Source organism: Podarcis cretensis (assembly GCF_951804945.1).
Source record: "Podarcis cretensis genome assembly, chromosome: 7".
NCBI lineage: Eukaryota > Metazoa > Chordata > Lepidosauria > Squamata > Lacertidae > Podarcis > Podarcis cretensis.
In genome coordinates this window covers 93713553-93727688 of record NC_137176.1, presented here as the reverse complement: position 1 = coordinate 93727688, position 14136 = coordinate 93713553, and the positions used below count along the sequence as shown (strand labels likewise).

The following is a 14136-nucleotide window of genomic DNA, read 5'->3' as shown; positions in this document are numbered from 1 at the left end:
CAAACGGCAGGTGTCCTCCATGTCTGGGCCAAAGAGGGAATCTGGGGGAAGCGTTCGACTCACAGCACCGAGAAGGAAGAGGCGAGTGAGAAGCTGAAGGCTGAGAAGATGGAGACCCCGGGCCCTTGCCCTGCCGGTGCTGCCTGGATGAGCCACTGAGGTTTCTTGCGGTGGAAGCCTCCCGGTTCCACAGGGACCTTGCAGGAGTTTCCTGCAAAAGCTGCCAAGCCCATTATTTCCCTCCCCAGGGGGGCCGTGTGTGTGTGGCTCTTTCTCTGCATTTGACAACCTGGAGCCGAGACAGACACGAGAGCGGGCAGCGGGTGGGGCCTCTTGCAAGTTAATGGCTGCCAAGTTGGATCATGACCTCCCCCCCCCTGCCCCGCAATGCAGATATTGCCAGATAAATCTTGCAGAGCCCCTCCCTGCTTTATTTAGAGCTTCTGTGGTGTCTTCTGGGGGAAATAAGTCGGACAGGCTGACCATCACTCAACACAAAATAATGATGTTGGCCTGGAGTTGTGTTTGTGGAATCAGTGTTTGGGATGGGGGGGGGGCTGTTTGTGGATAAGCTGGCTGCCCAGAGCCTGCGGGGGCAGCTCTGCGTTGGGAGTGCAGGAGGAGCTCCTGGGGCAGCTGTTGCCCCCCTGATCCCAGCTGCCCCCCCTTGCGGTCAAAGGGTGAAGCGAAAGAGCCCTTTCTCTCCATCCTCACTGGTTGGATGGTGCAGGGTTTCTCATGCCTGCCCTGTTTTTCAGGAGCTGCCCTTACAGGCCGAAAGGGGGGGGGGCAGGGAAGGAGCCCTGGTTCTCTTGCACCTGTGTTTTGCTCTCTACAAGCAGCTACAAAACCTTCTGGTCACTGTCCCACCATCACCTTCCCTATTTGAATCTCATGTCTTTTTGGAGTCTCAGTGAGGGATATCCACACACTTACCTTGTTGGTTTTTCAGCAATCTTTCTTTCCTTGTTTCCTTCTCTCTCTCTCTCTCTCTCTCTCTCTCTCTCTCTCTCTCTCTCCCCCCCCCCCCCCAATATCTGTAGTTGAACCGGACAGCAGCCTGCAGAGAAGGTATTCTGAGCAGAGGAAGCCTTACGGACTCTCGATTTCCCGCTGGCCTTTCTCGCTGCTTTTCCTCTCCGCTTTGCCCTACAGACCCTTTCAGGGGTTTGTCTGCCTGGCAGCTGAGTAGAGTTTCTTTCTTTCCAAAGCCACGTGCTCTTGAGAAATATTTACACCACAAACTGCTCCTTAACTTTTGTAGCTGTCAGCCTCTTTCTGTTTGCAGGGCTCCCATCGCTCCCCATTGCCATTTTTCTGGCATCCTGCACTTCTGTCTCTGCCTTCTTGTGCTTCTAAAAAGTTCTAAGAATTCCCTGACTAGTTAACTGAGGGTTATTGTTATTATTATTATTATATTACTACTACCATTTGTATCCCACCTTTTTCCCTAACAGAGATTCAATGTGGTTTACAGAGTAAATCTGCATTATTTTGAAAGTTGCATGAAGTTTTGCATTAAATGTTTGTTGCTTGACAGAACTGACCACATTATTTGGCTCTTTGGGGGTATCGGGTTCCAGATTAAACTTCCTGGGAGAGACAGCACCCAAATTCCGCACCCCCACTTTGCTCTGCCCTTTCCAGGCACAGGTCTGGGCTTTCCAGGAATGTGTGCTAGCAGGTTTTGTTTCTGTTTTTGTCCTGGTACTTTCCCTGGGAAAATCCATATTTCACCATGATTTGGAACCCACAGCAATCCACAGAAAGGCCATTTGCCGTTTGCTCCGATTCAGTGGTAAAATGCCGCTTTTCCTGGGGAAAGCACTGGAGCAAAATGAAACCGCTCAGACACAGACCTGGGAAGGCCAGACCGGTTCCTAGAAACAGGGCACAAAAGGGAGTCTGATGAGCTCAAAGATGTGATTCAGGACATTTACAGGACTAATAAAGCATGTTTAGTAACCATGAATGTCTGCTGAGTGGTTCTTGTTCCCACCAGGCCCACCTTGTCTGGGTGTGAATCAGGCCAGAAGCGGTGTGGGTTGGTGATGGGGGCACCCATGTGGGGGCTGCCATGTGGGGCAGCATGTATTCCAGAACAAGGTTTTCTTCTTGACTTAAACTCAGTGCAACAGGTGAAACGGGTTCCCTGATCTGGATACAGTAAGGAGCGTGGAAACCTACAGAGTCCAAAGGAAGCAGTTGACAGAGTCATGGGCTGGGGAGTTTATAGAATAGTAGAGTCGGAAGGGACCCCAAGGCTCATCTAGTCCAACCCCCAAGTGTGCTTGTGTTACTTGTACCAGAGGACTCGAGTGTGTCGATCTCCTGCCATCTTTGTACATCTTCCAGCACCTTTTGCCAGTTTGCATTTCTTGGTACAGTGGTACCTCGGGTTAAGAACTTAATTCATTCCGGAGGTCCGTTCTTAACCTGAAACTGTTCATAAGCTGAAGCACCACTTTAGCTAATGGGGCCTCCTGCTGCTGCCGCGCCACCAGAGCACGATTTCTGTTCTCATCCTGAAGCAAAGTTCTTAACCCGAGGTAATATTTCTGGGTTAGCGGAGTCTGTAACATTAAGCGTATGTAACCTGAGGTACCACTGTAGTATTGATCTGATGTGCAGAGATCATTCCTATTCTACTTCGTTCAAGAGGGTTCTGGAAGCTTCTCTGCGTAAAAGAAACAAGCAGAGAGTTCATGATGTTTGGGTTATTCCTTCTGGGAAACGGAGTACAGTTGGCTTAAAGTGGTTCTCTTATCTCTTCTGTCAAGGTCATGCTGACTATAATAAGAGGCCAGAAGGCGCCTGGGTTTCACTGTCTCTATCTTCCTTCTAATGTGATGTCCTGTACATAGTATATATAGTGTTAAGCTTTAGTCTTATGATAAGTTATTGCAAGTTTAAGTGAAGTCTGCTGCAACTGGATTTCTTATGGACTGTGCCAATCCTGAATGTATTGGATTTCTGACCATTATGCTTATTTGCCTTCAGTAGCAGCAAAGCTCTGCTGGATGAAAGATTAATTGCCTCTTGTCTATTTTTTGGGAATCCTGCAACCTGTTTAAGTTTTTACTCTGCTAACTATACATCGGAGTTCTGCTCTGGATCAATACTGAGTAGAATTTATGACACCTTTATTCCCCCAGACAGTTCCCTTTCACCCAAAGGCATGAGCTACCAAGCTAGAGGTCGCATTGGGCAAATTGGAAATATAAAAGTTCACCAGTTCCTCCTCCCTCTCCCCAAGCAGTCTTGAAGGATAGTGTAGAATATAGTCCTACGAGGGCCATCTTGGTACTGAGTATGAAAGCACACTGAACATGCTCAGAGACCGGTCCTCTCCAACCTTGGCATTGATGTCCGAGGATGGCATTGTTCATGGCCTCCCCAGACCCATTTTTGGGGGTGCTCCGCTGAGCAATGGGCTGCTGATGCTGAGCTCTAGAGGCTGCACCATCAGGATGTCTCTTGGAAACAGCAGCCACCTCAGTGCTGCATCCTCTCCTCTGCCTGGGGATGGAAGAGCCTCAGGCCCAATGCATAAAGGGAGGAATCTGCTGGATGGGGGCAGTGGAGGGGAAATAGCTTGTCAGGTTTAAGTGTTTTTGTTAGCTGTTTAAGACTTTGCAATGTTAATATGTGACCTGCCCCTGCCCCAAACACCAACACCCAGGAGAAGGTGAAGGCCTGATCTTGGTGGCCCCCATCCTGGGGGGGGGGGTGTTAGTGGCTGGCTGGCTGGCTGGCTTGTTCTGAGCCTATGGAGAGGCAAGGGCCAGGGCGGCTCAGAAAGACCCCCAGGAAGAAGAGCTTTGTGACACTGAGTGGAATGGACCCCCTTGGAAGATGCTGGGCTCTCATTCTTTGGTAAGCAGAGGCGGGATGTCCCATCTGTCGTGTGTGATCTGGTTGAGATCCCTGCATTGGGCAACATACGATATAAAACATTAGGTAGAAGTTCCATTCCCCTCTCAGTATTCATTACTTAGTAGGGACAGTATGAAAGGGACCAAAGGATGGAATCTCTGAAAGAAAATACTGTTAAAGACTGATTTTGCTTAAACGTGCTATTTCAGATTTGGGGACCCCCCCCCCGGGATGTTGATATGCAGGAGGAGGGGTGTCCTTTGGTGTTTAAAGTATTTTCAGAAAGAGGGAAGGGGGATGTAAGGCTCTCTGGTATTTGGTATGAGAATAACAAGTCTGGGAGAAAAGATAAGAACATGCTGTGTTTGGGCTTAAGAATTGCATAGCAAGACTGGGAGGGGAGCGTGTTACTGAGGTCTGTTTTGTGAAAAGGGAATTGCACAACAAAGTAAAACAGACTTCCCTGGATGTTTATGGAGTCTGTAAAATCTCAGTATTTTAAGTAACATGCAGTGAACACAAAAAGGCAGGATGATTAAGTTATATGGGAGGAAATAGGATTTGAAATTATGACTAATGGATCGATTAAAAAAAGATTAATTATATTTGATTAATTGAGGAAGTTGTTGGGTAAATGTCTAAACAGGAATTGAGCTTGTGCAGTCAATGGAAATAGTTTCTAATTGTTTTTCATCCATTCCTAAGAAAAAGTATTTTACTGTGAGCAGCAAAGGAGGGAGGGAAAAGCAGCATCTTGGAGGAGGGTGGAAAGTCTTTTTTTTAAATTGGTGTTAAATTCGGGTTAATTTGCTGATAATTTGTTTCAGATTTGGAAAATTAATAATAATTAATTGCCGGACAAAAAGATCCCTGCCTGCAGGAGCTTGGACCCTCGAAGTCCCTCCCAGCTCTACAGGGCTGGGGGTCCGGGGATGTGGGCACAGAGATCTCTGCTGGTGTCAGCAAAAGAGCCTGTCCTTGCCCCAAGAAGGGAAGCAGACCCTCGTGGCCATCCCAGGATAGGCTCCCTCAGGCAGGAGAACAGGGGAACAGTGTGGAAGGAGCCTGAAATATACTGTACTCGGAGTCCCGTAGTGATTTCATGCTCTTTACTGCATCTCATGAACAGTGAATCGAATTCCCCCCCAAAACCTCAGGCTTTATATACATTATTTGCACAATGGGCCCTGTTTGATTGGCTGATTCTGCTTCCTGGGGCCTGATTGGGCAGCTCCTTGTTGCATTCTAGGATCCTACCTGCCTATTGTTCTAGGATCCTGTTGTTTCGTTGTTTAGTCGTGTCCGCCTCTTTGTGACCCCCTGGACCAGAGCACCCCAGGCACTCCTGTCTTCCACTGCCTCCCGCAGTTTGGTCAAACTCATGTTTGTAGCTTCGAGAACACTGTCCCATCATCTCGTCCTCCGTCGTCCCCTTCTCCTTGTGCCCTCCATCTTTCCCAAAATCAGGGTCTTTTCCAGGGAGTCTTCTCTTCTCATGAGGTGGCCAAAGTCTTGGAGCCTCAGCTTCAGGATCTGTCCTTCCAGTGAGTGCTCAGGGCTGATTTCCTTCAGAATGGAGAGGTTTGCTCTTCTTGCAGTCCATGGGACTCTCAAGAGTCTCCTCCAGCACCAGAATTCAAAAGCATCCATTCTTTGGCGATCAGCCTTCTTTATGGTCCATCTCTCACTTCCATACATCACTACTGGGAAAACCAGAGCTTGAAGTAGACGGACCTTTGTTGGCAAGGTGATGTCTCTGCTTTATAACAGTGTTTCCCAACCTTGGGCCTCCAGCTGTTTTTGGACTACAACTCCCATCATCCCTAGCTAGCAAGACCAGTGGTCAGGGATGAAGGGAATTGTAGTTCAAAAACAGCTGGAGGCCCAAGATTGGGAAACACTGCTTTATAAGATGCTGTCTAGGTATGTCGTTGCTTTTCTCCCAAGAAATTGGGCTGATACTGCAGGCCAATCAGTTGTTGCATTCTAGGATTCTCCCGACCTAACAGGTCAATCTGGTTGTTGCATTCTCGGATCCTACCTGCCTATGCTCGGATCCTGGCTCAGTGCATAACAGCCCCTCGGCTCCCCGATGCTGCGCAGAGAGGAGGCAGAAGGACGCCCCCCTGAGGACGAGGAGCCCCGCAGGGCCAAGATGCGCCCCGCAGCTCCCACCTCCTGCCAAACCCGCCGGGGGAGGGTCTGGCAGCTGCAGACTACAAGTCCCGGTGGGCCTTGCGCTCGGGCGCCGCTTCTCATTGGCCCGGAGCATCCGGGTCCTACGCGTCGCTCTCCGCCCTCGCGCAGCGATTGGCCGAGCTCCCGCCACCCCGGAAGAGGCTCGGCGCGTGGCGGCTGCGGAGAGGCAGGTGAGGAGCCGGGACTCCGCGCTGGGCGGGGCGCAGAGGGGCAGGGGCAGGGCGCGCCCCCCAGGCGCCTCGCGGGAGGAAGGGGGCCCCGCTCCACCCCAAGGCGCCTCTGCCTTCATGCCCGGGGCAGCCCTTTCCCACGTGCAGCTTGCACGCGCATCCCCCTGGAAAAGGCCAGGGTTGCTTCCTGTCTCCTTCGCATCAGGAGCTGCTGCTGAGCCAGCCCCACAACACAGCCCGGGGGGGCTGGGTCCTGATCAGGGCAGGGATGGGGGTTTGAGCCCGTGTCCCTCGTCCCCGGCCCCTCGCTCCTCCTTCCCAGGGATCCCTGTCGGCTTCTCAAAAACTTCCCACTCGCTTGTCTGGCTCAGATCTTCTTGCAGTTGCTTCAGCCTCTTCTAAATCCACATCTTCAAATAAAGGCAGCACAGACCCAGCGGAGACTGAGCTCTGCAGTCCCTTCAAGCACCTGGTCCCAATCCAGCTTTTAGGGAGTCCACCTGTTTCGGACCCTGGAGGGGCAGAGAGAAAAGCATCTCTCTTGAAAGGCAGCCGGTGCTGCCAGGACCAAGGCTGGCCAGGAAAGAGCCCCCCCTCCCCGTTGAGCCCTCATTTGCACCCAGGCAATCCATGTCTCCCCTGGCTTGGCCCTCCAGGCCATCCAGTTTCTGCTTAGCAAGAGACACAGAGAATCTTTCTTCTGCCCTCAATCTGCTCCCAGAGCTGCCCTCTGCCTGGATCCAGGCCTGGGTTGGACCCGATGACCCTCAGGGTCCCTTCCAGCTCTACCTGAGCCCCCCTCACCTGCCTGCAGATTCTTCCCCATTGAGCCACAGGAGAGCAGCCCTGTCGGATCAGACCCCTCAAGTCCCAGCCAGCCCAGAGTCGCCTTCCCTGCTGCTCATCAAGGAAACGGCTCCCTCAGGCGGGGAAGGGGCCCTTCGAGAGAAGATGGGCGCCTCACTCTCTCCTAACGCCAGAGCCCCTGGGCAGCCCATGAAGCTGAGTGTTGGGAGGTCCAGGGCAGATGGAAGAAAGGCCTTCTGGACGCAGCCCAGGGTTGGACTGTGGAACTCCCTCCCCCAGGCAGAGGCAGAGGCGGTCCCCCATCTGGAGGGCTTTGAAAGACACATTCAGGGAGGAGGAGCTGGCTCTTGATGGCTGGTCGCCACAATGGCTGCTCTGCCCTTCACAGCTGGAAGACAGTGGATGCTTCTGATGTCCTTTGGGGTGATTTGCCTGTTGGAGACCCCCAGGCAGGATCCGAGCATAAGAGCAGGACTCTCCCCTCCTGTGCTTTCCAGCAACTGGGGTTCAGAAGCGCTGCTCCCTCCGATGGTGGAGGCAGAGCAGAGCTATCCTGGTAGGTCATAGCCCTCTCCTCCTGTGAATTGTCTAATTCTCTGTTGAAGCCATCCAGGTTCCTGCTTCCTGCAGGAGGGAGTTCCACAGGTTGGCGATGTGCTGCACAAAGAAGGACTTGCTTTCATCCATCCCGAATCTTCCCACATTCATCTTCATGGCATGTCCACAAGGTCTCGCCTCATGAGATGGAGGAAAACTGTTCTATCCACTCTCTCCCTGCCATGCATAATTGCATAAACTTCAATCCTGCCTGTTTTTCTTTTTTATATATATACATTTTTATTGCTTTTTTAAACATATCATTTCCAACAATCATATAACATAACTTCTTATACAATATTTTATACTTCCATCAACTCCTCTAATGATTTTTCATTCTTTATCACTTATTCTGCATTTCTTAATTTCTCTATTACTCTTAATTATCATTAACTATAATAATTCTCCTCATAGTCTTCCTTGCAACATTTCAAATAGTCGTCCTTACAGAACTTCTTGCAGTCCTACTGGAGTAATCTGTTCATCGCAATTACTTTTCAAATAGTTAATATATTTACTCCAGTCTTCTAAGAATCTCTGGTCCCGCAGGTTTTGAACCTTTCCTGTTAATTTATCTAATTCTGCATAGTCCAGGATCGTGCCTGTTTTTCAAGGATTTATTTTTAAGAGGAAGGGTAGGAAGAGGAACATGAAGCACCCTCCCTGCGTAGTTGGGGGTCTCCGAACACAGGCCGGCTCATGGGGTGCCCTCTCTCTCTCTCTCTCTCTCTCTGTAGACCCCCCCTTTTTTCCAGCATGGCAGAGCAGCCCACCCACGAGCTGCTGGATTTCCTCCGCCCAGATACCCGTGTGGACCTGAAGGACCGGGCCACGCACTATGTGATGGGGCTGACAGGCGATCCGGAGGGCAGGCGGCTGCTGGCCTCGGAGCCGGAACTTGTGTCCGCCCTGCTGGCCCTGACCAGCGACCGCTCCCCCTGCATGGCCACGGACGCTTACCTTGCCCTCATCAACCTGGCCACGGAGCCCGCTGCCCACGGGGCCCTGAAGGAAGGCCTTCCTGTCCTGCTGAACCGCTTGCTGGATCCCGCCTTCCCCATGGCCAACGAGGTCTGCACGCTGCTCTCCAACCTCTCTCGGGAGGAGGCCTCGTGCAGAGTGCTCTTGGCTGCCCTCCAGCAGGAGAGTCTGGGGGGGCTGCCGGCCCTGGTGGACGCCTTCTGCACCGAAGACTTCAACCCCGAGGCCTCTCTGCACTACCTGGGGCCCTTGCTGTCAAACCTCAGTCAGCTGCCGGAAGCCCGAGACTTCCTCTTGGACAGATCCAGGCAGGTGCGGGTGGGGGGGAGGGCGCTGGGGTCGAGGGGGGTTATGGGGTGCCTCTGCATGTGGAGGAATTGCACAGGGGCGGGGGTTGCTGTGAAGGCTGCCGAGAAGAAAGGGGGAGTAGCAAATATATAATAGGTCCCAACAGAGGCATGCATAGAGCTCCTGTTCTGAAAAGGAAATGCAAACTGCTTTTCTCCCGTTCCCAAGAGTAGGACTCGAATCAGGGGCTTCAAGTTGCAAGAAAGGAGATTCCAACTACACATCAGGAAGAACTGACAGTGGAATAATAATAATAATAATAATAATAATAATAATAATAATAATAATAATTTTATTTATACCCCACCCTCCCCAGCCGAGACCAGGCTCAGGGCGGCTAACACCAGGTATAAAAACAATTGATTGAAATACAACTTAAAAAACAAGATTAAAATACAACATTAAAATGCAGCCTCGTTTCAGCAGAAACTCAAAAACTTTTTTGGGGATGAAAACGTCAAGTCTTCACCAAGGCCAACTATCCAGACTGGTCCTACGTGGGCCAGAGAAAAGCCAGGGAAGTCCCCAAATAGGAGTTCCATCACAGAAGGAGAAAGGAAAAAGAAAGAAAGAAAGAGGGGGAGGGAATCAAGTTGATTCCAAGCCAAAGGCCAGGCGGAACAACTCTGTCTTACAGGCCCTGCAGAAAGAAATCAGATCCCGCAGGGCCCGGGTCTCATGAGGCAGAGCGTTCCACCAGGCCGGAGCCAGAGTTGAAAAGGCCCTGGCTCTGGTTGAAGCTAATCTAACTTCCTTAGGGCCCAGGACCACTAGGGTGTTGCTATTTATGGACCTTGAGGCTCTCCATGGGGCATACCGGGAGAGGCGGTCTCGTAGGTACGAGGGTCCTAGGGAACAGATTCCCATGAGAGGTGGCAGACTTTAAGCAGAGGTTGGATGGTCATCTGCCATGTAGGAGTTAGTTGAGATTCCTACATTGTAGGGGGTTGGACTGGATGACCCCCAGGGTCCCTTCCAACTCTACAATTCTCTGATTCTATGTTTCCTCCCTGAATTTGGTAAGCTGCCCCCCCCCCCCCACATTCACCAATTTGTTCTAAGGCAGCTGGGAGGGGGAGCTTCTTTCCCCCAGGTGATACAATTAGTAAAAAGGGACACAGGTGCTGTGGTCTAAACCACTGAGTCTCTTGGGCTTGCCCAAGGTCGGCGGTTTGAATCCCCATGATGGGGTGAGCTCCCGTTGCTCTGTCCTAGCTCTTGCCAACCTAGCAGTTCGAAAGCACACCAGCACAAGTAGATAAATAGGTACCGCTCTGGCGGGAAGGTAAATGGCGTTCCCGTGCTTTCTAAAACCAGACAAACTAAAGAGAAAACAAACAGGGAGGGTGGAGCTCTGACAGGAGGGATCTACCTGGGCAGGGAGAAATCATTCTTTTTTGGAAGAGAGGCCTTTCATTCAGCGCTCAAGATGCTCCCTGCTTGAGTGACAGGTGCCTCTGAGGGGCCTGCAGTGCATTATGGGAGGGAGGGAAGCCCCTGCTTTTCCTTAGGGCTCCTCTTTGACCCCAGATCCCCTCTTCCTGCCAGGTGTGTGGTGCAGAGGTTGCTGCCTTTCACACAGTACTCAGGCTCATCCATCCGCCGAGGAGGGGTGGTGGGCACGCTCCGCAACTGCTGCTTTGAATATGGTAAGTGGGGGGTTTGGGGGGGTGTGCTTGCGCTCTCTCTCTCTCTCTCTCTCTCTCCTGGCCCAGATAAACCTGCTGCCTTTCTTTGGCTGTGGGTTGGTGGGGGCTGCTTAATTTGTCCCTGCATCTGGAGTCTGCAGGTCCTTCAGTTTCTGCTCTCCTTTCGCTGCCAGTGCCCCCAGTATCTTGCGGGGGGGAGGGGCTTGGTCCCCACCCCAGCAGGGTCTTTTTGTTGTTGCTGTTAGAGCATTTATCAATTTTCCAATAAAAAACATCCAATTAACATATCAATTCATAATCCAATAAAAATAAATAAATAAAAATTGTCTTCCGAATTGTAATTTTGATTTCACGGCTTTCCACAGTCTGAACCTTAAAGCATCTCCAAATCTCGGTTCTGCCTCTCATCTCTCATCGATATTTCCATATATCGATTTTATCTCTCCAGCTGTCTCTGGCTCTGCAATCCTCAGTCATGTCAGAAACCCACGCCAGCAGGGTCTTTGCCCCAATGTCTGACTGCCTGGCTTGTTTCCCCCAGGGCACCACGAGTGGCTGCTGAGCGAAGAGGTGGACCTTCTCCCCTTCCTCCTCCTCCCTTTGGCTGGACCTGAGGAGTTTCCGGAGGACGAGATGGAAAGTGGGTCCCTTTGGGAAGGCGGGGAGGGGGGGAGAGGAGATCAGAGTCTGCCCCAGGAAGCCCCAGCGGGGGCAGGGATGTCTTGGCCACCTCAGTCCTGCGGGGGCCTTGGGGAAGTGGGCCTCCTGGTGAGGTGGGCCTGTGGGGCGCTGTGGCCGCTCGCTTGCCCCTCTCAGCCCTCGCTGTCTTGGCCCCAGGGCTGCCCCTGGACCTCCAGTACTTGCCAGCGGAGAAGAAGAGGGAGCCAGACCCCGACATCCGCAAGATGCTGCTGGAGGCCATTATGCTGGTGAGTCCCAGCCTGAGATGGCCTTCAGACCCCTGGGCAAGGAAGGGCCTTTTCCAAATCTCTGCTGTCATCCTGTCCTCCCCTCCACCTTCTCAGTCTTTGGTTTTAAAAAAACAGGCTCCTGGAAGCTTGGGTCTTGGAAAGAAAGATTTCAGCTCTATGCAAACTTAAATCCATGTGGATTGCAGAGTCGGAGAATATGGATTTTGCTCTCCCGGCCTCCAACTCTGAAGAACTGGAGGAGAGCATCTGCTGGATGAGGCCACGGGGCCCCCCTGGTCCAGCCTCCTGTTCTCCCAGGGGCTCCAAATGGGAGCAGGGATGCAGGGCCCGAGTGCAAGGGCACCTTCCTCCTCTGCGGTTTCCAGCGACTGGGACCCAGACCCGCCACCGCCTCTGCCCCTGATCGTGGAGGCAGGGCAGGGCAGAGCCCTTGTTAGCCCCCTCCTGCAGAGAAAAGCCTCGCGGCTGATTCAGCAGTCCCAGAGCAGCCGGAGTGTTTGAGGCACTGCTGGGATCTGTGGTTTGCCCCAGAGAAGAGAAGGTCCTCAGTTTGGGTGTTGGGGGAGACAATTTGTAGGCCCCACAAGCGCACACAGCTGACCATCTTCCATCTCACCCTCCTGGCCTGTTGAGCCTCTTCCCTCCTTCAGGCTCCCCCCACCCTTTCACGTCTAGGTCTGCTGCTGCTTCCAGCCGGCCTGATCCTAAACAGATCCATATTTGTCGGGACAGGAAAACCGCCTTTGCCCAGTTCCCCTGGAGGCAGTGCATGGGGAGTCTTTGTCGTCCACATGGAGGAGCCCCTCCCTCGTTCAGCTTCCTCTGGGGGTGCTCGATTCCCACCCTGTGCCTCCAGGCAGACCCTCTACACGCCACCCCAGCGACAGGCGACCCTTTGCCATTTCTCTCCACAGCTCACAGCAACCAAGCCGGGGCGCCGACTGGTGCGAGAGAAAGGCACTTATCTCATCCTGCGGGAGCTGCACAAGTGGGAAAAGGACCCAGGTGTCCTGGCCGCCTGCGAAAAGCTGATTCAGGTGGGTAGGAAGGAGTGGGGGGTTCAAGGACTGGCGGCCTGGCTCCCTCTGGTCACTCAGGCCCAGGGATGGCTGGGAGGTGCTTGGGGTGGGGGAATCCCTGAATGGCCGCGGGCTGCTCTGGATTGGGTCCTGTTGTGTGTGGGGGGGGCTCCTTTGGGACAGGAGGGAGAGAGAGCAGCGTGACCCATCTGAGAGGGGTTCAGGTGATGAAGAGTCCGACGTATTCTGCTTTAAAGGAAAAAGCAAGTTGATCCCGATGTGTTTAGGTTTGTGAGATCCAGTTGGGTTTCTGGATAACTGGACTGGACAACTCTCAGGCCACAGAAGGAAGCGATGCAGAAGCTGAGCACTCAGAATATTTCCCCCCTTTCCTCTTGTTCATTGGAATCCCTGCCCCCTGTTCTGTTTCTGCTTCCGTAACCCCCCCCCCCAGGGTGTGCAGGGGGGGCTTTCCGCCCCCCCCAGGCCCTTCCGGTTTGACCTGATGCTCTTGCACAGCTGTTTGGGGTCGGGACGGATGCTGCTTGGGGCTGAGGCCTGATGGTCCCTTTCCCTCCTCCCTCTGCCCTGAGCAGGTCCTCATTGGGGACGAGCCGGAGGCCGGGATGGAGAACCTGCTGGAGGTGGAGATCCCTGTGGAGGTTGAGGAGCAGCTGCAGCGCCTGGATCTGGAGGAGGAAGATCAGCTGCTGCAGCAGCAGCAGCAGCAGCAGGGCAGGAGCCAGGCATCCGGCTCTGAAGGGCTGCAGAGATGAGACACAGATAACTGGGACAACGAAGACCCCAAGTCCTTCTCTCCCTCCGCCCCGGCCAGCCTTGAGGCCAAAGCCCCTGGGACTGCAAGGGAGAGTTGGCCAAGGACCTGGGCCAAGGGGCAGCCAGCAGTGGCGCCCCCTTCAGGAATGGAAAGGGCAGGAGCTGGAGCATGGGCCCTTCCTGGGCCGGGAGGGGGCTGGCCTGCCCTGGGCGGGGGTGTCTTCATTTTGATAATTTTTATAATGTTGTGGTTTTTATGTTGATCTTTTCTGTGAACCGCCCTGGGACCTCCAGGTATAGGGAGTTATATAATTTCAATAAACAAATAATAATAATAATAATTCTGCCACCACCTACAGAAAGAGGGCGATGAGTTGGCAGCCCCAAGGACTCTACTGCCCTCCAGTAAAATGTTTGCCAGCACAGAAAGACCCAGTTTGTATATGGCATTTGATTCTCTGAGGTTCCTGCCCTGCTTCTGGAGTCTGAGCAAGAAGATAGCCCTGTGGGTCTGGCCAGAGGTGCCCCCCCCAGCCTCTTGCCCCCCAGCCTCCTTCCAAGCGGAATGTCTGCTGCAATGGCGGATGTGCTCCCCACATGTGTTGTGATCCACACCAGCGATGTCTGGGCTGCCTTTCAGCACGAGGGCCCCTTCCAGGATGTTCTTCTCCAGACTTCCCCAACCTGCTGCCTTCCGCGTGTTTTGTACTACAACCTTGGGGATGATGGGAGTTGTAGTCCAAAACATCTGGAAGGCAACAGGTTGGGGAAGGCTGCTCTA

The 14136-nt window shown here is 52.9% G+C and overlaps 2 protein-coding genes across 3 annotated transcripts in view; both read left to right on the top strand.

The window, feature by feature from the left end:
• Positions 1–1968, top strand: part of NUGGC (nuclear GTPase, germinal center associated) — a 37979-nt gene extending 36011 nt beyond the window's left edge. The window contains exon 26 of one of the 2 annotated variants that reach the window (XM_079984065.1): positions 11–1968. In XM_079984065.1, coding sequence (XP_079840191.1) covers positions 11–159 — 149 coding nt within the window. In that variant the 3' untranslated portion in view covers positions 160–1968. The remainder of the gene's footprint in view (positions 1–10) is intronic. The other variant, XM_079984066.1, reaches the window with a different exon arrangement.
• Positions 1969–6211: 4243 nt separating this feature from the next.
• Positions 6212–13794, top strand: HGH1 (HGH1 homolog). The gene is made up of 7 exons (XM_079985186.1): positions 6212–6245; positions 8387–8938; positions 10527–10627; positions 11169–11267; positions 11465–11556; positions 12474–12596; positions 13175–13794. Exons 2-7 carry the CDS (start codon positions 8406–8408, stop codon positions 13352–13354), a joined length of 1128 nt encoding a protein of 375 aa, XP_079841312.1. The 5' UTR covers positions 6212–6245; positions 8387–8405; the 3' UTR covers positions 13355–13794.
• The last annotated feature ends 342 nt before the right edge of the window (positions 13795–14136 follow it).

Excerpts from the sequence above, each read along its gene's own strand:
- HGH1 (XM_079985186.1), top strand. The coding sequence starts at position 8,406 with ATGGCAGAGCAGCCCACCCACGAGCTGCTGGATTTCCTCCGCCCAGAT. Across the intron at positions 11,268-11,464 it reads TCCGGAGGACGAGATGGAAA|GGCTGCCCCTGGACCTCCAG; the intron begins GTGGGTCCCTTT and ends TCTTGGCCCCAG. Across the intron at positions 12,597-13,174 it reads CCTGCGAAAAGCTGATTCAG|GTCCTCATTGGGGACGAGCC; the intron begins GTGGGTAGGAAG and ends TGCCCTGAGCAG.